A 27,723-nucleotide genomic window follows, 5' to 3' on the forward strand; every position below is an offset into this window, starting at 1 on the left:
TATTACCGAAGTAAATCCGGAGATGAACCGAAGATAAACTTCCGCGCCCGCACTCTCTCGGAACATGTAAACATTTATACCCAACAATTTGTAACAGCTTCTTTAATAAACCTCCACTCTACGAATACATTCAAAAAAGAAAAAATAGCGATGAAAGTACAGGAGATGACACTTTACTTCCCTATTCTTCGATAGCAAATTCGTTACTGAAAACCAGAACCTCCTTGGTCAGTGGTACGGTAACATGTCAAGTGACACAAAGTTTCTTCACCGCGCCTGACACTTTTGTTGTTTGTGAAACATCGTAGAGAAGCAGGAAGTTAGGCTAACTGTACATGGTTAGTGTAAAGCAAATATCCGTCGATCGCACCAAAACCAATAATTCTAGGTTTTCTGTAATCGCGCTAAAATTTCAAACTTCCAGGTTTCTCTTGATTTGTGAAAAAAAATAAACAAAAATTTCGGACTTGCCATACTGACATGCATGAGATGCACAGATCAGTCATAATAGTTTATTTTTTTTAGACGAGGGCCGGAATTTTGTTCGTGCGGCTTTTCATACAACAAGTAAAAAGTTATTCAGTAAATGAAACCCTATCAAGCTCGTGATTAAGGGTAACAGAGAATCTGCCCTTGTTTTTTCTTGTCCTCATTTGATTAAAAGGTATATTTATGTAATCTTGTTTTAATTTTGCTTACAGCTGACTAGTGTGAAATTTACCAAATCAGGGGAACCCATTCCCTTAGATTCTGCTGGAAATGAGATTTGTTTGTTATTTCTAAAATATGGAAGATGCCGCTTTAAGAAGAAATGCAAGAAGTCACACTGGACACCACCTTTGCCAGGTAACATGCCCTGATATCAGTATGCATATTCTCCATACTGTTCTCTATAAATTTCCTAAGGTGTTAACATGAAGAATTTGTTTAACAATCAAGGTATCTTAGGTTGGTGATCGTTTCCTTTATTCTCTTGACCTTTATGTGTGATTCAGGGGTGATATTGTAAGGAGAAATTAGATCCTAGTCTGAAGGGTCAATTAGTTAAATATCATACATGACAGCCCAACCTGCAGGTCCAAAGAGGCAAGGGGTACTCAGCTTATGTTTGAAAGAGTACTTTTCCAATGTTTATTTTTCATGTATCAAATGAATTTAAATACAGTTCATATTTAAATTTTATTTTACAGATGAAGAGTACCCACTGCCACCACCTCTCCCTCCATTTTCTCCCTCGTCACTTCCTTACCAGTGCAGTTCTTCAGATCAACAATTCTCCAACCAACGTATCCATATATTGGAGGAACAACAACACAATGTGCTTTTAAATGAAGCAAATACTGGAAAGGAAAATATTATTTTAAATACCACATATTCAGAAGTATCTACAGAAATCACATTCCCAAATTTAGACCCTCTTCTTGACCAAAATGAGATCAGTTGCAGATTTCAAGAGCAATCTTTTGATGCGACGCAGTCTTCAAACTTGTGTCAAGACAGTGTTCAAGAAGATACTGAGCCAATATTTACCAGTGTCTCTACCTCCAGTAAATCTTTGATGGAACCCTGTCTTGGCACTGACATTAGAGATCAAGCTAAGAATGCAGCAAGGGAAAAGAAAACAACATCTAATGATGATGAAAGCATGGCAATGTATGGGATGGAAAAAGTATTGGACAGGACAGTAGAAGTCATTAGGAAGGGGGGCTGCAGATTTGATTATTTATATCACCATGTGGGGCAAAGCAAAGGTTGGTTTATATTTGTCACAAGAAATATGCAAAGTGCATGTGTCAGTGAATGTATGTGGAGGCAGCTCAGTCTAAGCCAGAGCAGCAAACATTGAAAGAAGAATGAGGAGTAGTCAACTTGCTCTGAATTTTCTTTGAAATTTCGGCAAGGGTGTAACTGTAGGGAGGGGGTTCAGGGGTCCCCATGACCCCCCTTTGTACGCCTTGTCTTGTCTCATTAAAAAAATGCAATGTGGAGGTGGACAAGACAATTTGACCCTCTGTTTGACATGGTGATCCCCCCCTTTGAAATATCCTGGCTATCCCACTGTTCTACCTCCAAAAGAGATCTTTCACACACTGTCAACAGAAAGCAGATCGGAATAAGTCTTGTGTTTGGACATTTGCTTTTAATGTTATGTTTAGCCTCTTCACTGCATTGACAGGTTGCAGATGGAGATTTAGAAGCAGTCTTGAACAAAGCTATCAAAGTTACGGAGCATATTATGACAAAGTGAGTCAGAAACTTCAGTTTCACCACCAGCCACGGAACAAGGTAGGGCAGGTTAAAAGTAATAAGAAGAAAAAAAACACCAGATTTTAAAATAAATGGAAGATTTTTACCAGCTCGTAGATAAGAACCCTTTGACTGAAAATACTGAATCATAAATTGCTAGAATTTTCAGACATTGCTTTTGTGGGTGCTTTAAGCAATGTTCTCGGCTGCACAATTACATGTAATTATGAACAATTTCAAAATGTAGTCTTTCAAAGGATATCACTAGAAATTTTCAGCACTGGCTCTTGTCTGGGATCGTTTTTTTTTTTTTACTTTCTGAAAGCCAGGAAAAGTTTTAAGACTTTGACACCCAATTTGTTCCCAGAGAAGAGTGGGCTTTTTGCACAACCCCAAGCGCTTTTTTTCGGTTGTTGTTTGTTTGTTGTTGTTGTTGTTGTTTGTTTGTTGTTGTTGCTGTTGTTGTTTGTTTTAACATTTTGCCTCTCTTCTAGGTGGAGAAGAAAAGATTAAAACTCCTCCGGAAATCTCACTGGAACGCATTACAAATACTTTATTTAAGGCTGGCTCAAATTCCTCCAGGCTACAATTTGAAAGTGAATTTTGCCCGTGTGAACTTTAGCAGGCTGAGGCCATACTTTTATCTACTGGTGCAGCAGGTTAGTTCGTTTTAATGTAAAGCAGCAGGGATGTAAAAAATGCTTCACAACGGATTTATCTCATGGACGCAGAAATATCCAAAATAACGAAATCGACTGGTTGCGATAGTCAAACTCAACTCCACACACCATTGTAACGCACTTCAACTGAACCGTCAGCATAACGCAACAAGTGGTAACGGAATGCCACGAAACCAAAAAAAATTATGCGAAATACTGTAGTTAGCAAAATTTAATGCAACATGTCAGCTTGTGAAATTCAACCAAGAGCAAGAGAGACAGTTTCTTCTCTAGCACAGGCACCACTCTCTCTCGCACTCTGCATATCTCCTCTTTGTTGCATTACAGTGCTTCTGTTGTGAGGACAAAGCTGAGAAGCGATGGAGACCAAACGCGTTTAGCTGTTTAGTCACAGAAACTCTGATCGCCTTCTTTATTAATTGCAACATAACACCGGAAGAGGCAGAAATGAAGATGCAGGAATGGGGCGCAAGACCAGTCAAGGTATGTGCTGGTGTGACTGAGTTCAACTCAACATAATGTTTCATATTATGGACATCGCAAGCACGGGAACCAACTTTACTTTGGTAAAAAAAAAAGGTGACAACAAGGGAGCAATAGATTTCCTAAGATAGTATTCTACAGTTTTAATTTCCCACTCAAGAAAAGGCGCTCGCGCTAAATCACCGTCAAACACCTACGTCACCCCTTTATATCCGAATTTTAGCTGGGTCGGTACAAATATGCATCAATTTTTGCTTGAAACGAGCAGAAAGACTCGTTTGAAAGTCACCCGCAGGTTTTAAAATACCTAACCTCTCAATTCACTCCCAATACTTTCTGAGGCAAGAATCCTAATTTGGTACTAGAATTAGGAAAGAGAAAGAGAAAGAACAACTACTAGTCCTCGTTTATTATGTTTTTAAATGCATATTTCACTAAGTTCTCTCCACCATGGATCAAACAGGGAGGCAATCAGGTCAGGAGAAATTACGCTTTCGTTTTCAAACCGAAGGAGTAAAATTCGCCGCACCTGTCGAGGTGGCACGAAAATTCAAAAGGACGTTGTGGGTAGAAGGGTGGGTACCATGTTGCATGAAGAACCCAAATGATGGCTATGGAAGAGACTATTATTTAAACACCTTGCCTCGTCTTTTTATTTGTAAAGGTGAGGCAGTGCATTTCTCACATGTGGAACGTCATCGTTAAATCGTCCTTGTCATCCAATGGAGTTGCGCAAGAAGTCAAGGATTGTGAACAGCAAGTCTTTGCAAAGAAGCTGTAAGTTATCTATCGGTTGATTGTCTGTACAGAGGCGAAAAGAACTTACGTCTAAATTTCATCTTGAAATTCGACAACTTGACTCCCTTTGCAAAAAACTAAAAGTTCTTATTTGATTGCTCTAGTATGTCATGCATAATCCTCGAGTTATCCTCCACTCTCTTAAAGTTCATTTAAAAAGTGCCTGTTTTGTAGGCCAAAACGTACAATCATCGGTTGGGAAAGCGCTCAAAGTTTGACTCAAATATTCGCGCGCTTTCAAGTCCATTATTTTCTGTAATGCAAAGACCGTGCTCCGACCATGATGATTTTCCTAACTTTCGTCAGTTGTTTACTTAAACTGTAGTGATGTTTTTATGATATTTCCAGTCAGTTATTGATGTATCTTTTTATTACAGGTTTGCTGTAGATTATGCTTACGCCTGTTCTCTGGCCAGGCCAGTAGTGAAAGCAAATGCGGAAAAACCAACTCTACCGATCAAAAAAGTAGTGAGACAAGGAATACAAGCAGCTGCTGAAAGGTCATTGGTCGAAAAGAAAAGAAAAACCTGCAAGTTCCCAAAATTAAACGAGAATATTCAAGTGCAAAGAGAAGCAACGTCCATTGAGAGACTGTCTGAAAAATCTCACCTTGGAATTGCAAAAAGGAAAGCGGAGACTTGCAAGAGAAAAAGGAAAATACGAAGGTCCAAGCAGATTTCGTTGCTGGATGAAGCAGGGAAACAAGATTTGGAAGAACGTTGTAAAAAAATTATTGACGAGTATACAAAGGGTAAGATGAGCGAATCGCGCTCTGTTACGGTATAAATAAGTTATGTTAAGTGAAAATGGTGATGCCAGCCTTAGCATAAAGCTGACTATGGACGAGTCGATTCGGTCACGAGCTTGGGAAACTTTCGCTATTTTTCAGCTTATTTTTCCAAGAAAGTTTGGCAAAAAAAAAAAAGAATGCTTCAAATTTGCGCCGCCCATTTCGTTTTCACCTCTAACTCGTGTCTGCGTATGTCGCAGGTGTGCTGGAACCCTTTCTAATCGCCATCTCTTTCGGCACTCAGCTCTGGGTCGCCTCGTGTGGCAATGTGATAGAAACTCATATTTTTTCTCACTCCACATTTAATAAAATTTACAGAAGGTAAACGATTTTTCTGCAATAAAAGAGATCGTACAAACAGGTGTCTATATTGATGAAATACACAGTTCACGCAAATATGGAGGCGGATTTTTGTCTCCTTTATCAGCGTTTCTTAAACTTTCAGATATTATGATTTCCTCTTTTTGTGTCAAGTCCCGCTGGAGAATCTCTTCTTCCAAACGTTGAAGCAATTCTGGGTTTAAATACTCGGCGTTTGAACAAGCCCACGTCAGTTGACATAGCTGGGTACCCTTGAAGATTCTCAGGTCTCTTGAAAGAAGTTCTTTTCCTAATTCCTTTACAAAAATTCGTGAAGGACTTTCTGCCAACACATAAGAGTACAGACATAGCGCCAGGCCACTATTTTTGAGATTTTTCACTCCTCGTTGGTAGATTGCGTCCTTTGCATATTTAAACACCACACTTTGCGTGAACCCTCTTGTGGCAAAAGACCAAGCGATCCAACATAGACAAGATAATGGGAAATATTTGATTCCTTTTTGACAGATTTCTTTCTCAAAAGCTGCAAAGAGTTGCTCGCTTCCTTTACCCGCGATTGCAAACGCGCGCGGAATGGTCACAAGTTCTATCATCCGAAAGTTACCGCACCCCTGTCGCAGAATTTCTCCTTCCGCTTGGCTGAACAACTGATCAGAGAAGATGCCTTTGATGGCAAAACAGTGCAAGATCTGATCAAGGTGTTCCATGAGCAAAAAGCCAAAATCTCTCTCCACAATGTTAGCCTCCAGAGTTTCAAATAAACTTACACTTCCGCCACCAACCTCGGTAAAACAAGTCAATATCGCGCAGATATGGCGATTTTCACAAAGATGCAACTTGATTTTCCCAGCCAAAATGGCTTCCTCGACTCGTTTAAAAACTAGCGAATGTTTCAGTTCCAAGCCAATACATCCTGGCAGAATCTGACAACAAACCTCAGCCCGGTGAAAGGCAGTTATATCGCGCGATAGAATTTCCTCCTCACAAACCTTACCCAGTCGGTGGTGTTTTTCTTGAATTACTCCCAAGGACCACATCACATTCGCTAGACCTTGACCTTTACAGGAAATAATCCGATCAGAAAGAAAATCTAGGATCTCACTGTATGCATTGTTTGTACCATTCAATGCCTTGTCTCTCTCGCCCTGCAAAACTCTTCTTTCTTTCTGGTTTTTCTTGACAATATTAGCGATCACATGAAGCGCTGTTATTCTGTTCACTATAGATCCTTGATCTTTCCATGACTGATAAAATTCTAACTGACCTTGAACCGTGCGTTTGGCCTTAATCTTCTCATTCAACTCCATTTCTCTCAAATAAAAAGCTGGTATTCCTGTCAACTGTTGGTGATACTCTGTCAGCAAACAATTCGGTTGCTGCATTCTCACACCTCTGCTACGCACAGATTTGAATGATGAATAGAAAAAGAAATTTGAGCTGTTTTGTGTCACAATGTATTGACAAGGTATAAACGTCTTCAGTACAGCAGTAGGTAACACTCTCCTGGTGCGTGAAAATTTGTGTAGGGTCGAGGGCACTGAGAATCGGCAGGGATGAGCTACCAAGTTCATGTCGTTGTCTGTAAACAGAGAAAGTGACAATTTGTCAGTCAAAGCACTGGAATAACCTGCAAGTACACTCATTACTTTCTTGATCAGGGGTGGGATATGGAATCATTTGAACTTCCAGATTCAACATCCCTGCCCTTATTAGCTGGCTCCATGATTCATGAATCATAAACAGAGTTGAAATAATATTCATGATTCATCTACATATATACCAGTAATTTTTCACTGGCTGAGTGGAACGAAATAAGTGAAAAATGTTTTTCCCACACACTGCTGGGGCCTGGGTATAGGTCACGTGACCTATGGGGCAGTTGTTTTTGTTGCGTCCGCCTTTGCCCACTTTCCCGCCCACCCACCCAAATATTTTAAATGCTTATACAATAACAGTTTAATGTACTAGCCTGGAACTTTTTTTGCTATTTTCAGTCTTAGTGTGTGCTATTTGTATTAGCTTTGAATTTGCAATAAAGGTTGCCGCACTCAGCTTGACATGGCTACCAGCGGTGTGTGAGAAACTGTATCTCAAAATTCAAGACTTCAAGTTTAAAACACATGTATAAGACTGACCCATGCTTGCTACACCTTATCCCAGTTTCTGTATCTTGAATTTACAAACAAAGGAGTATGCCACTAAAAGTAAATCCCCACCCCACAAGACATTCCCCATTACTTGAAAGACCTGAAGACATTCTCTTTTGCCAAAGAAGTGAATCTTAAATATAAATTCTAGCTTCTGTCTTATGTAGTAATACTACATTACCCATTGCATCTGGCTTCTTTACCTCTTGTTCCTCTAAAAAGTAAAAAAACTGCCTCTAAGGGCTAACTTGATAACCTCACTGTGCCTCTACTCTCTTTGTTCCAGAAATGTTCAATCTAATTTCCTGTTTCTAATAAGAAATTTTTCAAATTATTTCAAAGTACTGTAACATCTCTTTTTGGGAAAATAAAGGATTTGCTGTTGCTGTCCTAGTGGATAGGAAATTTTTGCCCCTATTTTTTTTTTTTTAAACTTTTACACAATGCACACAAAATTTGTCCATAAAACACTGCTTGTCCACTTACAAGTTTCTCTCCACACACTCTGCTTAAATTATCAGCCACCAGAGTAAATCACAGCATACCAGCAGAACTCAAGCAGCTTTTGCATGAAGAACTGTTCTCAGCACCATATACAAGAACTTCGTCTGGAAATTATTATGTTCAAACTTCAAGATTGAATCTAAATCAAGATTCTTTTTCTAGATTTGGAGTTAAACTTTGCAACGCAATTCCTGATGAATTTCGTCAACTCTCCAAAGGAGCTTTTAAGAAAAATTTTCATGACTTTTTGCTCTCGATAATGGAAGCAGAGGACGATTATGTTGAAGTGCCCATTTTTCTACAAAAAATGGCAAATTCTGTATCCTTGAATCAACGTACTAACAATCAACAGGTTCTATTAGGAGTAAATTTGATTGTTATATTATTCTGTAAGACTATATATTTTGTAACCTTAGCTTGTTTTTTAGTAATTTTTATTTATCCAGACAGTTTATTTAGTTACTTAACAATTATTGTGAAGGTGTAGTCTGATCGTCCGGGTGGGTGTAGTCCTGAGAAGGACTGTTGTCGGTGGTAGTGACTACCACCGACAACAGTCCTTCTCAGGACTACACTCACCCGGACGATCAGACTTCACCTTCACATGTTACCCCCGGGTTCAAACCATTTACTGCTTTACAATTATTATTAGTTAGTTACATTACAATTATTATATTATCTGTTATGACTGCTGTAACCTTACCTCTCCGCCCGGCTCGTCTAGCTTTTGCTATTTGAGGGTGGAGATGGCAAAATGACTGCTGTAACCTTACCTCTCCGCCCGCCTTGTCTAGCTTTTGCTATTTGCGGGTGGAGATGGCAAAATGACTGCTGTAGCCTTACCTCTCCACCCGCCTCGTCTAGCTTTTGCTATTCGCAGGTGGAGATGGCAAAATTACTGCTGTAACCTTACCTCTCCGCCCGCTTCATCTAGCTTTTGCTATTTGCCAGTGGAGATGGCAAAATGATGTGCGTGAAATAAAGACTTCATTCATTCTGCTGTTCAGAACTTGCAAGTGAATTTTTGTCACACTGCCACTTAATTTTGACTGCTGTATGATTCTCGTAAGGAAAAATATTTAGCATACACTTGTGTGAAAGCATTGGCATGCCTAAGATTTCACTACATCTAAACCTCAATTGGAAAAAACGTAGTAAAGTCTGTTTTACGAGCCTAGTGGCCCATTAGGCTGGTGCTTAACTCTGGTTTCTGTAGCATGAAGCGACTAGGAGTATTTCTACTCCCCCCTGGATGGGATGCTAGTCCATCGCACAATTGGAAAAAACGGGAGATTAGAAATTATTTCTTAAAGTAAATTAAAAAAGAAATATACCATGAACTAGTCCCTACAACACGCTTCACAGTGTTCATGTTTTGTTTTAAGTATGCTGAGTGCATACACAAATTAACTGATTAAGGAGGACATGATATACTGACAATTTACACGAGGGCTCGACGAACAATTTCCACCAAATACGTTTATATAGCTACCTCTCTATTAGTTTGTCTTCTCCAGGTTTGACGGAAGAGAAATTCCTGTATATATGACAGTACCCGAGACTTCCCGATGCTTTAGTTCTAGTAATATGTACATTAGGAGTTACGTTGTCCCCCATTTTTTTTTCTTTTCTTTGAGGGGGACAATTCTTGTTCTTGCATAGGATAACTAACTAGCCAATATTAATCGTGTTATGTAATTTCTCGCCTCAAGACGGATAACCACGCATATGTCAACGTGATATAGTTTACCTTTTCCGTAAAAAATTCAGGATATACCTGATCAATTCAACACTGATTCTTCAGTCCCTAAAGCGAGTCTTTTTTGGAATGTCGCAGTTACATGAGCGGTACTTTCTGAAGAATAATCGGCCATCTTGTACTCTGGGACTCATTGGGAGCCTGGGGCTAAGGGATCTCATTTCCAGGACAATCCGCGTGCCATTTTACGCTGAGGATGTAGGGGGTAACGGTTGCTATTTCTATAAAGTTCAGGGAGTCGGTTGTTAGAAGCGCCAAGTGGTTAGCTTTAGTTGAAGTTGCAGTGGTTTACGCATCGGCGCCGTAATTGATTTCCGACCAGTTAAATTTTCGGATTTGGAGAAAACGGAGGATCGTGGATGGACCGGAAGTTTTGAGCAGGATTACTTATCCGATGATTTAGAAATTCAATATTTTTTTTATCGCATCATTAGTCTTCAGTCTACTTCAGTCGGCTTTGGATGAAAAAATATTTTCTAATTCTTACGTAAAAGCGTGTATCAAGGCTGACATTTTGATGTCGTCGTTATTTTGTTTTGTTTGCGTCTTTGCTTATTTCTCTCTTACCGTGCTCAAAACAAGAGGCAAAATACGAAAAATAAAAACATTTACTGAACCCTGAGTTAGTTCAATTGTGATTTGTGCAGGTTCTCCGAAAGCTGACGTGCGAAGCAGGAGGCTAAGTAGCAAAGGGAATGGGAAGAAGAAATCGAGCCTTATGGGTCTGTACAAAGGCGCAACAACAACCATTTATAACATAAAAAAACCGACCAGTTTTTTAATTTGTAACATGACGTGTTGCTACCGTTGAACGGTCATAACCAGCAACGACTTCTCTACACATATGTGATTCTAATATTTGATATCAATCTCATATATAGATAGCTTTTCACAGGCATTCAGTTTGTAAGACGGCGAAAAAGAAGCAGCCGCGCGAAAAGCGAAGGAGGTGGGATCGAGTTCCCGACCCGACCCAGACCTCCCTCGCTTTTTCATTCCCCCTAGCTGCTACTATTTTACCGTTTTACTCACTGAATACCTGGAAAAAGTTAAAAAAAAAATTAAATTAAAAAAAATTTTAAAAAAATTAACAATCAGTTTTCCTGAATCGATTTCTTGAACTTCAGTTTTTCCATCGGAGTTGCTACAAGGAAATAAATTGGTGATGAAAAATTAGTTCTAACCACTAACAACAACAACAACAACAACAACTTTATTCACCCTTATTCTTGAAAATTAAATTAACATCAAACAAGAAAATTAAAACTAAGAGGGTGTTGGCTTCCTAACATAACTGGAAGGTTAACAAGGCTAGGAAGCCAAATTACATAGAATGAATTACAATATTAGGGTCGGGACACACACACATGTACACACACACACACACAGAATTGAACTATAAATAATTATGAATAAACGAAATTTACAAGTCATGGAAAAAATATTATATATATGTACATATTAGAAATGAAATTCTGAACGATTATGATAAAAGAAAAAAGCAACAAAAAAATCACTGGAATCACTAGGAAGAAACTGATTACTCTGGGAAAAGCAAAGAACACTAAGGGTTATTCTTAACGAGAATTTGACGAATCAGAATTCAAATTTAAAAAGGTAGTTGATCAATGACACTAAAGTTGGGTGTTATACACTGAATGGATTGGACTCACCGAGTTGCTGAGGTATTCTGTGATTATGGCTTGCTCGCGCGCGGTCCCTTTCAGCTGTTTTCTGTATTTTTCAAGCTGTTGGCGATCCTTCATGGCAACTAAGGTCTGTAACACGTACATACATTTGAATCTTCATTAACAAAGCACAGCCAAGAAAGGCAAGCAAGCAGTAAGAGGGAAGCTTCTCATCCACCCTTCTACAGAAATGAGATTTCTCCAGGTTTAAATAGCGAAATTCTGTTTTAAAATGAAGCTTGAAAAGATCGATGAGTATCCCAGGTGTTTTGTGTAATAAGGAAACTCAACCAAGGGGAACTGTGGTATATTTTGGGTTTGGGGAGAACAATGAATTTCTGCTTAGCCAGAAGCTTTTATTCTCACGCCCTCATCGGACGACCTTTTTGATGTATCTGCTGTGGTCTTTCGCAGTTGGATGTACCCACATAAAAACAGATGTCGACTCGGTAAAATTGATCTAAGGGCAATAAGACACATAAAAGTGATTTGTAGACGAGTGATTTATAGACATTGCCGATCCAAGCAGTATGCAGGAGGCGTGTCAAATATGAACTTTGTAATGAGCCTTGCTCACAACAGAGTTTCTGTGGCTCAGCGGTAGAGCACAAGTGTGCAGAATCCGAAGGTCTGAGGTTTGATTCCTCATGGGTACTCAATATTTTTTCTTTGTCTCACGCTCATGACTAGACGAAAAAAATCTTTCTATATTTATGGACGAGTACTTGTGCGAATCAGGTGGCAGAAACACAGGGAAGGGATTCTTGGCAAATAGAACTTTGAGAGAAAAACGTTAAATAATTCTCTGATGAAAAAAGGTGAAAATTAAAACTGAATATAAGAGAAAGTAAGCATTACTGTCTCAATAGTCCATTTTATAGTTGTGTGCTTGGTTGCCAAGCCTTTGAATGGGAGTGAGGCTGAGGTTGACCTTGTTATGATACAAACCTTGCTGCCTTTCAAATGTAAATCACTTTGTTATTATGCTAACTATCAGCCTCACGCCAAATCAAAGGCTTGGCAACTAAGTACACAACTGTAAAATGGCCTATTGTGTAGGCCCTCGGCAGGGTATAATATAGACCACTTTCATAAATGGCTGCCATATAAATATTCTTTTGTTTAAATTTAAATTAGCCCTTCTGGCCTCACTTGAGATAATGCTTTCTTTTGAATTTTGTACTGGAGAACGAGGCCAGTAGGGCTAATTTAAATTTAAACAAAAGAATATTAATCCGGCAGCCATTTATGAAAGTGGTCTATGCACTGAAGCGAGTGACATCAACAATACTTCTAGACGTTGCCAGGGAATACAACACTGTAGAATGTAACTACTACCTTGAATGAAGCAAACGGGATTTGTTGCCAGTTAATCAAAATGAGGATGGGGGATTCTACCTAGTTTTCAGCTGGGATAAGCTGAAGAATAATTTCGAAGACAACGTTACCTCAATAGCTGCACTATGGCATTTTGTTTTCGTCGCCGATGAAAGCCGTTGGTTAAGGTCGTCAATTAACTTTAGGTAAGTGTTCAACACCTATAATAAAGAAAAGATAGGAGAGTAATTAGGGCATTTTAATCAACACAGAAGGTTTTGTGGCCGAGTGGTCAGCGTGTCGGACTCGCAATCCGCCGCTACCGCATTCGAGTCTCGCCCTGACCACTACTTGGATTTGTTTCACGGTAGCTCCGAGTTCAAATCCTCGGCCATGCTTGTAAATAGCCAACTGGTTTGCCTTTGGCCAGATGGGATTCTTAATAATGTTGTTTTCAATTTGAATTATACGTTTCAGTTGTTTGGTGGAAAACCTGTAAACTACCTTTCAGCTAAGTGTTTCTGCACGACACTCACGTTAAATAAAAATTATTTTTTTTTTATTTTTTTTAACAGTGTTGGAGGTGTGACCGGAAGAAAGTTAGTGCAACTTACATGTACAGATCCCAAGTCAACAGCTCCTAGTTCAAGCACTAATTGCAGAGATGTGCCCATTTACAGAAAAAAATTTCAAGGACTTTTCCTTGACTCAGATTCCAAGATTTTAAAATCAATTTTCCTTATGGTCTACATACATTCCTTATATCATGAATTCTGAAAACTTTATTGCTTGTGTTAAGCAGATTTCCAGGATTTCCCAGGACCTGTAGTCTTTTTCCAGGACTTTCCAGTCCTGGAAAATGTCAAAATAAAATTCCAGGTCTTTCTCAGGTCTTCCAGGACCCTGTATTTCAGGTCAATTAAGAGAACACTAAAGAAAGTTTTTCTGACTCTCATTTTGTTTCTCGCAACATAGTCTTGCAAGCTGTGATTTCAGCAAAGCGTGACAAGATACCAGGGGTTTCCCATATTGGACCGGCCATCTAGAGGGTTCCTAAAAAAGTGGCCAAAATTTTTGGTCTCTCTTTTTAACATTATATAAAACTAAATTAACCAGTAATTTACTTGACAAGACGTAATGTTACTTCGTTATTCATTTGTCATACCTGTTCAGAGGCACCGTGTTGATGAAGTAAATCGACAACTTGAGTGAATCCTATCGCTGATTTCATTTTAACTTTACCTAACCATCCCTGAAATATAAAACCATGAAAACAACAGTTTGAGTGAGCAAAAAATCAGCCATTTGCTAGTGCAGGCGGCTTTGGGCCGAGTTGTGCATATCTTGGTATAAGTCTGTTGTATGCAGCTCAGCCTCGGTGGCCGATCAGACGCCAGCGCAAGATTCAAATTATTATTATCTAAAAACGTGTGCAAGGGAAATAAGAAATGGCTCATTCGCAAAGTAGTTCTTGGTCTACAAATTCAGGACCAACTGGAATTTGAAGTGTTGGTTTTTTCACTAGACGGAGGGAGCTGAAGAGGTCGGAGAAAACACTTGGTACAAAGGCGGGGACTGACAACAAACTCGACCCAAAAGTTATGCCAAGTATCAAATTCACACCCTAGCTACTATGATAGGGAGAGAGACTTCCCACCATTGAATACACTGTTCCCCAGTCTCCTCCCAGCTCAGCTAGTAAAAACTCTACACCTCAAAATTTGTGCATGATAAAAACACTGAGCCTAAATTTTTCTTGATGTTTTTCTTTAGTTCGTATCAATCTTCTCAGTCTTTCCCTGTCTTGCAAACTTACTTTTGCTGTAAACATCTGTTCCAGTCCTTTCCATTGTTTGATCTTAGCTCGGGAAGATAACGCTGTCCATTCATACTGCTTATCGGATAGCTAATGACAATTATAAGAGTGTGGTAGTTGGTCTCTGTACGGTATTTCATAAGGAAATTTTACATCAAATGACTTGAAACAAAGAATCAAAGTGATCCAAGCACCCAGTGTATACTAAAAGTAGAAGTTACACGCACTGGGAACATTCTTCACGCAAGCTCACGACGCACTCGTGAAGAGTTTCCTAAACGGGATAACTACATCATTGCGCTGGTAGCATATGTCAATCATGTTTCTTGTTTGAGGTAACTGCAGGCTGAGACGACACAACACCGAAGGCTGCCTTCAATGCATGTGGTACTAATGACTAGAGGAGCAAAATTAAAAAAAAAAAAAAAAAATTATCTGCATCTTTCTAATGTCTAAAAAAATCTATACTCGGGTGGCTCAGTTTCCATAGCTGTGTCTACCACTTACCTGAAATCTAGCGCGAATAGCCAAAGGACTGGTGAAGACACTCTGAAGTATAAAGAACAATAACAAATTATTATCAAATCATCACACACATATTTACATCATATTATCGTCCTAATTTTAATCATATATATAATATTATGTACCTCAGGTTCTCCATAGTGATATCGACAGCAGTAGTACAGTGTCACAATTACTGAGCACAGCGGCAACGGAGCTTGTCTCGGGTGTGTTACCATAGCTTGATTCTTTCTTTCACGCTCTGCACGAGAATCTGCGTCCTGCAGAGCAAAAGAAAAGAAAGAGGAACAGATATATAGACACGATACGGTGAGGCTGACAACAAACGCCAAAAAGATGAACTTCCCTGGAAAATTATGAGAGAGAAAGGAAATTTCCCACAAGAAGCAAATTATCAGTGATAAGACATTTTCAGTTAAAAAAAAAAAAAATCAAAATGATGTCGAGTATAAAATCTTTCTTGCAAAAATGAATCCATTGACATGCTCAAGAGCATATTCAGGGATGTGGTCTAGCAGCGCCCGGTGGCCCCTGGCACCTTACATTTGTTCTTGGACGACCCAGGAATCTTAGTTTTTTCCGCATAAAAAGCATATGCTGGGCACCCTGGTTTTCACAGTTTCTGAGCACTGGGCTCTCTTCAATTTTTCTTAGAGCACAGCCTTGATATTTCAGGTAATTCTAGCTTCTTCCTTTATTTTTTACGTGCCAATTGTTCTTTCTATTATTTTCAATTTTATGCTTTGTAAGGAAATATTTTTATCCTCAAAAGAATGTATATTTTTTTATTTATATCAAACCAGGTTGAGACAACAGTTGACTTTGTAGTTATTCCCCAGTTGCTGCATTTAAGCAACAGTCGAATGGACTTTTACCCTGGGGGGGGGGGGGGAGGGGGAGGGGGTAGGGGATTAAGAAATTTATTCAAAGTTATTCAAACTTTGCATAACTTTTGAAAATGCGCCGAACTCCCGAGAGATGAGGCCATTTAACACGGAAAAAATTCCTCTAATCTAATCTAACAGAAAGTGTGACCTCACAACTATTGACCAATGAGAGCGCACTGACTATCTTGAATACTTTATAATTATTAAAAACTAGATCATTGGATAATGCAATTCAAGACTTTTTATTGGCTTAGCCATTATGGTATATCAGCCAACATACCATAATCTACAAATATGGCAAGCATACGTGTCAGCTTAAAATTAAAAGGGAGCTAAAAATTTAATAATAACTTAATGTAACGTTATTAATAAAACAATTATTCCACTCACTCTTGTTGGATATGAGATAATTATAGCCAACTCGGCGCGTAGCGCCTCGTTGGCTATCTATCATCTCATATCCAACGCGCGCTCGTGGAATAATTGTTAAATATACCTCAATACTTAATTGTTGCTCTATTAAATCAATATATTCTGTCAGATAAGTCGTTTGTTCGGCCAGTTCAAGATGACCTTCAAAATAGTGCCTGAAAACAAAGATGAACATACGATGAGTCACAGAAGGTTTAGGTAACAATTTTCAAGATAACAAAGACAGTAGCAGGAAACTAAACTACCAAGACACTGATACAGGTGTTAAGACAGAGGTTTCTGTCTGGATGTTTTCATTGACAGCGGAGGGTGATGCTACTTGGGGCTTAACAAGTAACTCGGTGCAGAAAGATACTATCTACAGTACGTTCTAAGAGGGTCCGTGTTCTTTCCTTTCTCGCTTATTTTTTGTTTGTTTGTTTTCGGTGACGCGACAAACAAACAAAAATGAGCTACACAAATTGAGTTCTTGAAAAATGAACTAGAAATTCTTAAATAACATTATTTACCTGAGAATTTGTTTAAGCTTTGTTAACCTAACACCAGCGTCTTTTGTTTTAATGGCTTGTTTAAATTGAAGCATCTGGTGGAAAAGCAGACCAAAAAACAGTCATTATCAATAAAAAATTATATAGGATGCCTTTTCAACTCAAGTGGTCCAAGAAGCCGGAACATTTCCCAGTTTTCAAAGAGATAAACTGTGAGAGTAAAGTATCTTTCCCAAGAACACGAAAAAATGACCCAATCAGGTTTCAAACCCAAACCACTTTATCCAGGCCTTAAGTTGTTCAAAGGGCGCGCGGATAAACGGCTATCCCACGGATTAATTCCACTGCGTCTGCCAACTATGCATATTCTCCACACTATTCTCTACAAATTTCCTTTGTTACTGACAAGGAGAATTTGTTCATCAGTCAGAGCTTCTTTGGTTGGCGATCATTGCCATTATTCTCATGATCTTACTGAGTGACTCAGCTGTGTAACTGTTGGGAGAAATTAGATGCTGGTCACTATTAGGGTCTAAAGGGTTAAAATATACATTTAGGGAGATGTATATGAGCTTTTCTAGTAATCTTCTCTCCACTTACTGCTGCATCTTCGTATCTACCAACAGAACTGCAAAACAACAACAACAAAAACAACATGATCAAACAAAGTGTTGACCTCAGGTCGGCATCACAGAGAGAGTAAGAAGAGAAAGGGATGAGATGCATAAAGTGATAGTTGTTTTATCAAATTTAAAACCTCTTCCGCTGGAAAAAAAATCTCTTCTTTAGTTAGCCTGGTAGGAATGTTAAGTCATTAATGTTAAGTTAAACTACAGAGTGAATGACTCTAACCCAGAAATGAACACAAATCATTAAATTTTCATACTGAGACCTTAGAACAACATTTTGTTCAACTAATGCCTGCAGACTATACATTTCAGTTTGTCTTTAAGCAATTACATATCAGATTTTGTCACCCAAATCCACTGCACAATGGAAAAACTGATTACACAGCCAAGGTATGGAAAATACTATAAAGAATATTTTCAATTCAAAAATAATAAGGAGGTCAGGGTTATGGGATGTGGTAATTGTGAAGAAAAACTCCCTAAAAAAACCTGTCAGCCAACAATATTGGGTATACATGTATCACCAATACTGGTAACAGGCTGTCGATAGCCTTTCGGTGGCTGGCCTATGGGTTATCATTGGCGGCCTGTTCTTTATCTATCGGCCAACCGACAGTCAGCTGACAGGGTTTCTCAGGGAGCTCTTCTTCACAGTTACCACTGATTCTTAGACTAGTGTGTGTCCAAAACTTAAGAGTACAATTCAAGAGAAGGATGGGTTTCAAATTTCAGGGGATAGTCACACCAGAACGGAGGAGAAGAACTTCAGATATCCAGGGCTTCCAATAACTTTTTCACACGCAGATGCTGATGGTGTGATATAGATATAAGCCTGCTCGCAGCCTAAATAAACACGGTAACAAATTTTATTGGGCAGCAGTAGACTGCTGATAACCAGATTTTAACATTTAAACTCCCAAGATCTGTTTATGAATTCTACCCCCTATAGCTGCTACACATTTTCTTATAAATTAGTCTCGAGAATTTGGTGTTAGACCAAGGTAAGAATTTCTACCTGATAAGTTTGAATGTTCTCACTACCTGTTTGCTGGATAATGTATGGATATAAAAGTGGACAAGATCCATGATAATCATTTCTGGGAGTTAAAGGGTTTTTAATGAAATCCCTGCATACTTAACTGGTACAACTCCGTGAGTTCAGTGTAATCATAATGTTCACTCAGGTATTTGCTCAAGTGGTGTACAGCTTTGGGACGCGTCGTCAACTCATTATGAAGGATTCCTTGAAAAAAAATGCACAAACAAGCATTCTATAACTTCTTTGTAGGATAACAAACTGTCCGAAAAAGCATTAATGACTGTTATTGGCTGGATTTACTTCAGTGCAAGAATCGGTCGCCTGGCTGACAAAATGCATTACAAAAGTAGTGTCTCGATAAATGCAGTCTTAGCAAGAGAGAATTACAGGATAAAATTAATTTCCAGTTTAATGCACTAGTTTGTTTAAAAGATATCTTTTTTTAAGTGACGCAGATATGCACTGTATAATGGGCTGTAACTGTTCCCATGTAGAGAAAAAGTTAAAAGTAACTACTTTTTCTCACCATTTCTCCTGTTAGCAAATGAAAACCTTAACCCCACCCCCAACCCCTCATCAAAGATTTTATGTAATCTACCACTTTACAATACAACAGAACATGATATAAAAACTGTAATATTTTCCCTTTTCGACTGCTCTACTGCTGCAGCCACCCTCTTATTGGCTAGAATTTTCACAAATTAACAGAATTGGAGACAAAAAAAAATTCAGCTAATAAGCATATACAAAACACACATCAAGCAACAAACAGTGATTAGAATAGAATTTACAAACAATTCTACAAAACTTACGTTGTTTTACCGACTTCCTTAAGAACAAGACCGCCTGAAAAATAAATAAAGTTAATAGTGACCCTTACCGTAGGAATCCCAGGTTCCTTACCCTTGAATAAAAGGAAATTCATAATTTGGGAGGGAGAAGAATGCACAAGGAAGGGGGAAGGGGGTGTTGGGAGTTTTTGTATGTGTGACAAACTTGTTATGAGATCTCAGTTTTGCAAAATATTTTTCACGCTATTTGCAGAGTGATATCATTATTATAATATAAGTCATTACCTGCAACATATTTGAAAGAGGTAACAAATTTCTATATGCCTTAACAGGAACTTCAAAGAAAATCACCAGGCAAAGGAGGACTTCATTCAATTTAGAAGCAAATAGTAAAGATTTTAGGCAGAAAGTAATAATGTTACTTACAGCCATTATGGCATTTCCATCGTGCATTTTTATGGCATGGTCCAAGAGGTCCAATTTGTCTTTTAGTGACTTATAAACCCCAAGGTTATAGGACTAGAAGAGAAAAAAAAGGGACTTGTCTAACTATATACCTTGTGTGATAAAAAAAAATTAAAAAAAAGAAAAAGATAGGAAAATTTTTCCTGAAGACTGTAAGGCACTATACACGGTACCAGAGGAGACAAGTTCAGTTTGCATGAACAAGAAGTTCCTTTAAATTTTATGATAAAATTTTTCACAAGTACAGCCCCTTGTCAACAAAATTGATTTTTGATCAATGAAAGTGAACAACTCTGAAGTTCAAAGGAATGCAGGCTTCAAAATCATGGTCACACTTTTAGTTTCAGTGAACTTAATTCTTCTCTGCAAGTAAGAGACTAGACGCTACCAGTAAAAGAGAGTTTGGAACAGACACATTTATCCAAAAAAAGTCTGGTTGTGGAATAAATCCAATGCAAAAAAAACCAGACATTTGAAATATTACCTCCCCACAAATAATTCTTCTAACAGTCTCTTGAACTGAAGGCAGTGCTGTTTTTTCTCTTTGCGCTGCCTGCAGTTTAAAGTTGGAAAAACTGTCAATGTCAGAAGACAATTAGCAATCCTGGTTCTTCTACGAATGTCACTCCCAAGAATGGCCTGTAACTAATTTCACCTCACAGTGTGATGACATCCTTCCAAGCAATGCAGGCAATAAGAATAAAAAATAGTTTCAACAAGGGAATCACAGACTTCACAACAAAATCCCAGAAGCACACATTATGGAAAATGTAGGGCAGAGAGTAAGATGAATTAGGATTTAGATCTATGGAGTGAAGGGGTAATGAGAGAAAGTATAGCATAATGGTCAAAGAGCTTTGAAATCCTAGTTTCCAATGCTGTAGCCTGGTTTTAACTCCCAGGGCCAGCAAAAATTTTGAGGGGCCGAATAACCACGACCAATCGATCTGAAGGCCAAAACAAAGGCGCGGCTTATATCGTAGAACCACGAATTCTTTGGCAACGTGTGAAAGCATGTCAGATTCATATGGGCTTTGCAGTCCCATCGCTTGCATCGAAGGATACAAACATTCCCATGGCCATTTCTCAAATTTTCGTCTTTTAGAAGTTCGAGTTTGAAAGCTTCAAAAGAAAATTCAGCATAATTTTTTTTTGGCTACAATTCTTCTAATTGAATGTTCCAAAATTAATCGAGAAAATCATCCCAAAGGAGTAAAGAAACCTGGATTAAAGAAGAAGAGGATATTTGCACTATCATGGTAATTCCAAAAGAAATGTCAACAAAGGAGGCCACCTGTCCCCGGCCAAGTCTAACTCTCACCTGCAGATTTTTCTTCAGCTGAATAACTTCAGCTTCAAGTCTTTTATATTCCATGACTGAGACCTGAGGGGAATTGCTTATGACTGAAAAAAGAAATAACCAAATACGATGACTGAAACATCTGCATTTACTTGTATATTAATCAAGAAATGTGTTGTTCAGTTTTAATGGATGCATGCATGTTGACTTTGTCTTGATGCATAAAATGCAAAAAAAGAATTTAAACAATATCCAGCCACCTTGACCTCGCATTTGGCCAATAACAAATACCTACTGATTAAGTAAGTGCACATTTAAAGAAAATTCAGCCATTTACCATCTTTTATTGATGATGACACACTGTGTAAGGCAGCTTGGGTGGTTGTTACTTTAGAGGTCTGGTTTCTCACAGTTGCTGCTGGCAGCGACATTGATGAGGATGATGAAGACACTGTAGTTACAGAGGATGATGAGGTGGTTATAACTCGCTGTGTAGATGGAGCTGGCGGCCTTTTTGGTGGAGTTTGAGATTTTGTACCTTCCAGTAAAATAGGTAAGAGTCACTCGATATCAAATGCTTACAGCTATATATGAAGAAAATTTACTTTTTCTCTTGTCAAACAAACATTATTTGATAAGCTGCATTATCTACACATTTTTAATGTTTCTTGCTTAGTTGCAGCTTCAAGTTCATCCCTCGAATCTGAAAACCTATGGAGACCAAGCATTTTCTACATGTTCCCCCCAAGTTATGGAACTGTCTTCCTAGCTATATTAGGTGTAGTCTCAGTGTCAATACTTCTAAGTCATCTCTAAAAACTTATCTCTTTGAATATGTTTCATATGTTTGTTGTTGTTATTATTTTATCTCCCAGGTATTGTAGGATTTACTATTCTATTGTCTATTTCTTATGTGAAGTGCTTTAGAACTTTTGTACAAAGCACTATATAAATGATATTATTATTATTTTATTATTATTATTATTATTGATCTAATGGAGGACAGATCCATAGATGACATTACCATCAACAAGGTTTTGCCCTTTTTATCTTATTAATAGAAAACAGATTTTATTTTGCCATAAGTTGCATGGTAATAGATCACAGAAGTCAAAATGTCGTCAGAACGTCAAGAGACAAACTCATGCAGCAGCACCTAAAGATCCACTTTTTTGTTCTTACTGCATCTGTGATTGATAAGTCTAGCTACTTTACATTTACCACAAGTTGAAATTCCCTTCTATAACCAGAAGGTAAATAACCAATCATGAAAGGCAAAGATATAACATCTTTGTTATCTTTGTTTACATTTCTTACTTCCACCTTGAAGCAAGCTTAATTTGGAGAACTAAAATTACAAGTGTTTTAGAGTAACAAAAACGAAATGCACCTGTAAGTTTACTTACTTTAAGTTATCACAAGCTTTACATCATTGGTTTTTAAATCCTGAATGTTCACTTTTCTGTATAATCAATTTTAATCTTGATCATATATTTTTAAAATTGTGATACAAAACACAAATTTACCAGTTTATGATAAAACAGATAACACACCTTCAAAAGACAAACTTTGTTTACTGGAATTCTGATTACTAGAAGTGGCTGAGGACAGTGGGTGAACTCGCACAGATTGAGCAGCTGACTTTGAGCGGGGCTTTGATCCTTTTCAAATAATATCAACAAATTTAATAGAATACTGGTGGATAACTGTGATAAGAATCAGAGAACATCATAGGATAGGTACACCTTATTGAATGATTTAACATATCATACACATGGATATTGCCAGTTACATAATGTTTAACCAAGCATCAGAGGAGTGAGAAAAAATACAAATAATGAGCAAACTGGCTGCTTGTATTTAACAAATGGTAAACACCACAGCGTACACTATTGAGTTATGGATGCACGCGGGAGGTTGCTAAGCACGAAAGAAGCGTAAGAGTCGCTCGAGATGATAGCCGAGAGCGACTCTAGCTTCTTGAGTGCTTAGCAAACCTCCCAAGTGCATCCATAACTCAATAGTGTACGCTGTGGTGTTTACCATTTGTTTTATAACATAACATTGATACATTGTAGCTAAAGAGTTCCCTTTTATTTAACAAATCTTACGTGACCAGAAAAAACAAGCGTGCGCGGAAAAACAGTCTTTGCATTTGCTCACGTCAGCAGCGTACACCCATGGGCAAATGGGGGACGCTAAATTGACCAATCAGAGCGCGCGATTTACTTTGGTTATGTTATAATGTATCTTAGACCATTGAATAAGGGATCTATTATTCCACATTTATTTCATTTCTTATATTTTGATGACTAGTTTATGAAATACATCCTACAGTTTATCTGAACTTATTATTGATAAAATATGGCTTACATGAAAGTCAAAAACAACCCAAGCAAAACATTATGTGTTAGAGACTGAAGAGATTACATTTTCAGGGGTTTCATTAAGGGCCGGGCACCGGCCAAATTGACCGGTTGTAAGGACGGTTTTGCCCACCTGGTTTAACAATCTGGAGGAAGGTTTATCTGACTTATAAAGAAGTTTAGTTCAAAAAGCTTTGCCTGCCTGTGAAAACCAGTTGCCCTCCTGCTGAAAAAATTAAAGAAACCCCTGCATTTTGCATTGAAAAGTGACTACATTTTGTGTTGAGTGATTTATTATATTAATGTGTCAATATTATTACATTTTGCATTAGTATTACATTATCCAGCAATTGTTATTACATTTTGTGTCAGTAAAACATTTTGTAGCAATTCTTGTTACATTTTGCATCAGTATCACATTTTGCGGTGATCCTTGTTATATTTTGCATAGGTACAACAATTTGAGGAGCATGGAGAATAATTATGTAAACTATGCTGATGTTATGGCATAAAGGGCCAAAAAAAGGGCCAAAAAAAGGGCCAAAAAAAGGGCCAAAAAAAGGGCCAAAAAAAGGGCCAAAAAAAGTAGTCAAGGTCTACCAAACCGAAAAACTATTAACATTTCTTACATGATCATTATTTTTGTGTGACATCATACCTGGATTCAAACTGTACTCTACACCACCCCATGCTTCTCCAAGTGGCTCATCATCATCATCATCGTCATCATTGTTACTCGTTAAACGACGATGCTGCTTCCTCAAGTCAGCCACTTCCTCTGAACTGATCCAGCTGAACGATGAGTCATCATCATCAAAAAAATTTCGTTTTGGCTTTTTGTCCTCCTCATCTTCCCAAAACAGTTCGAAAGAATCTTCGCTGAAAAATAAAGACAATCTTTGATCATCAGTCCTGTAATAATCAGTAGCCTGCAATGCAGGCATCTTTTTATTTGACCAGCCTTGTTTGACTTACAGTTACCATGGACAATGGGGGAGGGGGGGGGGAAGCAGGGAGAGACAGAGACAGAGACAATTTCTATTGTCTCACCACCCTCCCTCCTCTTATCATTCTTATGACTGTTGCCCACCACCTTGGTACAAATTTCCTTCTCTCCCCAGCCTTTTGCTGCTGTCAAAATCTAAGATGGCTGCTATAATTTCCACATAGTAGATACTGAGCATTGGCTTTTCAAAATTACAACTGACATGCAAGCTAAAATATATAGATTTAGCCAAGCCTAAAAGCAGAGCTCCCAAGTTCGTAATATTAATGATAACATAAAAGATGTGCATTTGCCAAGACTCACCTGAGACACCCCTCCCTTCATTTTGATAGTCTCCCCTACCCTACCTGTGCAATCTGAAGGCACGTATGTACATACATACGTACGCTCGGTCACTCACATGACAACCAAGCGAAAAGAGGTTGACCATTTTCCATGGGTATGGGGCTCTGCCCCACATGCGCTTTGCGTGCGTGGGAGCCCCGCTATAATATAAAAAACTACAAAATTTAAGTGGCCTTGAATCCAAAGATGTTCTGTGAGTGAATGCATTTTCCACAAGAGAAAAAATAACTTTTGACTTTTAAGATAACTGAGATATATATCCTAGTAACTAGGGCCAGCTCTGGCCATCCTAGGGACCAAATTCCTTGCTACTTACTACCAAAAATGGTTGATTTATGCATAAGCTAGAGAGCATGTAATTAATTTACTATCCCCACAATGTTGTCTTCAATTTGGACAATTACAAACCCATTCTAGCATTAGCACCACTCCATTAAATGCCAATGGTTGATAAAGACAGTGTCAGTGTAAACATATGGGGTTAACACAAAATTACTGTAACCTTGGAAAATAAAATAATCATTTTTTCAAGTTAATCTTAGTGTCAAACCCAAAAAAGATAGTTTGAAAATCATACAATCCTCCATTTGGAGTAAAAATATGAAATTATTGCTCTCATATTTTTGTACACAGAGATCTGTATCTGTTTTGAAAGGTGAAGTTTTCCGAGAGAAAAACACGAGGAAAACTCACACCCAATAAGAGGAATAAACAGGTTTATTTTTAAGTCAAACAGAAGTTGTTGCAATTATGCTTTTGTAGCAAGCGGAACAAAGTGTTTACCATCACCCACATATATAAACATATTCATAAACAGATGTTGACTTTCAGAGTGAAGTTTTTGAGAACATAGTAAGTCTCTTTGTCTCTCAGACAGAAAAACGCTCTCCTGACTGGAGTCTACTTTTGCACGGAATGCAAGGTTTGGAGATTGGTATTATCGGGGAGATTTCCTTAGTTAGCCAATGAGACATATTCAGTCACTTGACCGATTTGAACCAATCGCACACAAGCGGGGTGTTACGAAAACGAAGACCCTCGAAAACGAAGGCCTAAGACCCCTGGTCTTCGTTTTCATACTATGAAAACTAAGACCCCCAGTCTTCGTTTTCATAGTATGAAAACGAAGACCTTGTAAACAGAAAACTGTAGAAATTACAAGTTAAACAGACATTAAACAGCAACAACGCTTAGTAATATAATACATTACACTTCACGCGTTTCTTCCCATTATTATCCGTATGATCATACGGCCAGTCTTGTCTGTTCTGTTTCGCTATGCAAGCCAATTTGGTGTTGATATTCTCGAGGGTTTCCTCGGGTAAACTTACAACACATATTATTATTCTGGAACAGCAGGCAGAATTCCAACGCTAGCCGCCTTTGATTTATAGTTAGCACTGTGTGACAGAATAACAGAGAAGGCGTTCTGTATGAAAACGTGTTTCGTACTATGGTGTTCTGTACGAAAACATGTGGCTTAAGTTTTGCATACTTTCAAAAGATTGTCTGCTTTTAATAAAGGGTCTTCGTTTTCTGCGCGGCCGTGGGAAACATTTTTGCACTAGGCCAAAAAAGGGAGTACGCGCCCAAATAAAGCCTGCTTAGCCTTATTGAGGCCCTTCTGTAAACATCTCCAAAGGAACCTTGTCCTATTCTGTTTTACCAGCAATTTATTACATTTGAAGCGTGGAATCCCTTCTGCAATTTCGCTGCCAGGTGACCCTCTTCGTATTAGCTGAGGAAGCTTAAACTTTCGAAAAACCGACATAGTTGAATTTTTCACCGCTCCATCTCAACATGTGGCGTAAGTTTTGCATACTTTCAAAAGATTGTCTGCTTTTAATAAAGGGTCTTCGTTTTCATAGTACGAAAACAAAGATCGGGGGTCTTCGTTTTCGTATTACGAAAACAAAGTCCGGGGGTCTTCGTTTTCGTATTACGAAAACAAAGACCGGGGGTCCTCGTTTTCGTACTACGAAAATAAAGACCTTACATAAGCCAAATGAATTGCTTATTTTTTAACGAGAATTTTCCAGCAGAGAAAGCTTAACAACCGTCAGAATCTATTTTAGCTGCGAAATACAGTAGAAATCGATTATTTATTCACATAACCCAAGAGTCATTTTTCCTGTACAGAAGCTTTCTCTGTTCTTCTGTCACACAATGCTAACTATAAATCAAAGGCAGCTGGCGTTCGAATTCTGCCTGCTGTTCCAGAATAATAATATGTGTTGTAAGTTTGCCCGAGGAAACCCTCGAGAAATTATATCAATACAAAATTGGCTCGCATAGCGAAACAGAACAGACAAGACGGGCCGTATGATAATAAGGATAATAATGGGAAGAAACGCGTGAAGTGTAATGTATTATATTACTAAGCGTTGATGCTGTTTAATGTCTGTTTAACTTGTAATTTCTACGGTTTTCTGTTTACAAGGTCTTCGTTTTCGTACTACGAAAACGAAGACCGGGGGTCTTGGGTCTTCGTTTCCGAGGGTCTTCGTTTACGTAACACCCCACACAAGCGGTTAGACTTGGTGGATATTTACGAAATCTTCTAAGTTCTACTGCAGCCAGTTACCGGTAATAAGCGCTGCAACAGGAAGTTCAGATGCTAAAGTTAACCTCCTTTACACTGCCGTCTAACAGGTTAAGCACCAGGTATAACTAGAAGTGCACAGATGTCTCTCATCGATTAACCATAACAGAAACAGGTGAACTTACTTCGACTTCAGCTGCCGGAAACTCACCGCTCGAGACTAAAATAAAAGTAGATTAAGACCTTATAACTCTATGGAACAACACACCACTCGAAATTGAAAAGAATTACAGAGAAAATTGTTCCATACCTCCGACGAGCGCGCCATGATCAAACTTTCCGTGAAACTCGAGGAACA

At 38.4% G+C, this 27,723-nt stretch overlaps 3 protein-coding genes across 7 annotated transcripts; 1 reads left to right on the top strand and 2 right to left on the bottom strand.

Moving 5' to 3' along the window:
* Positions 1-72: 72 nt before the first annotated feature.
* LOC111337823 (uncharacterized) lies at positions 73-5,358 on the top strand. The gene is made up of 8 exons (XM_022944195.2): positions 73-338; positions 702-846; positions 1,191-1,751; positions 2,177-2,286; positions 2,742-2,906; positions 3,255-3,410; positions 4,075-4,187; positions 4,586-5,358. Exons 1-8 carry the CDS (start codon positions 336-338, stop codon positions 4,992-4,994), a joined length of 1,662 nt encoding a protein of 553 aa, XP_022799930.2. The 5' UTR covers positions 73-335; the 3' UTR covers positions 4,995-5,358.
* On the bottom strand, positions 5,281-9,878 carry LOC111337824 (uncharacterized). Of its 4 annotated transcripts, none has more exons than XM_022944197.2 (2): positions 9,748-9,878; positions 5,281-6,898 (listed from the first exon to the last, which is right to left on the bottom strand). In XM_022944197.2, exon 2 carries the CDS (start codon positions 6,888-6,890, stop codon positions 5,364-5,366), a length of 1,527 nt encoding a protein of 508 aa, XP_022799932.2. In that variant the 5' UTR covers positions 6,891-6,898; positions 9,748-9,878; the 3' UTR covers positions 5,281-5,363. The 4 variants fall into 4 exon arrangements, with proteins under 4 accessions (XP_022799932.2, XP_022799931.2, XP_088618599.1 ...); XM_022944196.2 differs by having other exon boundaries at positions 9,721-9,878; XM_088762473.1 differs by lacking the exon at positions 9,748-9,878 and adding an exon at positions 9,463-9,695.
* A 600-nt stretch (positions 9,879-10,478) lies between these two features.
* On the bottom strand, positions 10,479-27,716 carry LOC111337821 (spermatogenesis-defective protein 39 homolog). Of its 2 annotated transcripts, XM_022944192.2 has the most exons (20): positions 27,676-27,716; positions 27,551-27,585; positions 24,131-24,351; positions 22,660-22,767; positions 21,444-21,644; positions 21,128-21,210; positions 20,291-20,359; positions 19,768-19,860; positions 19,363-19,396; positions 18,652-18,754; positions 17,483-17,510; positions 16,904-16,977; positions 16,459-16,549; positions 15,201-15,335; positions 15,058-15,099; positions 14,551-14,640; positions 13,900-13,986; positions 12,866-12,955; positions 11,403-11,507; positions 10,479-10,873 (listed from the first exon to the last, which is right to left on the bottom strand). In XM_022944192.2, exons 1-20 carry the CDS (start codon positions 27,691-27,693, stop codon positions 10,853-10,855), a joined length of 1,728 nt encoding a protein of 575 aa, XP_022799927.1. In that variant the 5' UTR covers positions 27,694-27,716; the 3' UTR covers positions 10,479-10,852. The 2 variants fall into 2 exon arrangements, with proteins under 2 accessions (XP_022799927.1, XP_022799928.1); XM_022944193.2 differs by lacking the exon at positions 22,660-22,767.
* Positions 27,717-27,723: the final 7 nt, after the last annotated feature.

The sequence above is a fragment of the Stylophora pistillata genome, chromosome 6 (genome assembly GCF_964205215.1).
Source record: "Stylophora pistillata chromosome 6, jaStyPist1.2, whole genome shotgun sequence".
In the NCBI taxonomy this organism is placed as follows: domain Eukaryota; kingdom Metazoa; phylum Cnidaria; class Anthozoa; order Scleractinia; family Pocilloporidae; genus Stylophora; species Stylophora pistillata.

Excerpts from the sequence above, each read along its gene's own strand:
- LOC111337821 (XM_022944192.2), bottom strand. Across the intron at positions 16,978-17,482 it reads GTAGATACGAAGATGCAGCA|ATGCTTCAATTTAAACAAGC; the intron begins GTAAGTGGAGAG and ends CTTTTCCACCAG. Across the intron at positions 10,874-11,402 it reads CAGAATACCTCAGCAACTCG|CAACTCCGATGGAAAAACTG; the intron begins GTGAGTCCAATC and ends ATTTCCTTGTAG.
- LOC111337824 (XM_022944197.2), bottom strand. The coding sequence starts at position 6,890 with ATGAACTTGGTAGCTCATCCCTGCCGATTCTCAGTGCCCTCGACCCTA.
- LOC111337823 (XM_022944195.2), top strand. Across the intron at positions 1,752-2,176 it reads CCATGTGGGGCAAAGCAAAG|GTTGCAGATGGAGATTTAGA; the intron begins GTTGGTTTATAT and ends CTGCATTGACAG. Across the intron at positions 3,411-4,074 it reads GGGGCGCAAGACCAGTCAAG|GTGAGGCAGTGCATTTCTCA; the intron begins GTATGTGCTGGT and ends TTATTTGTAAAG.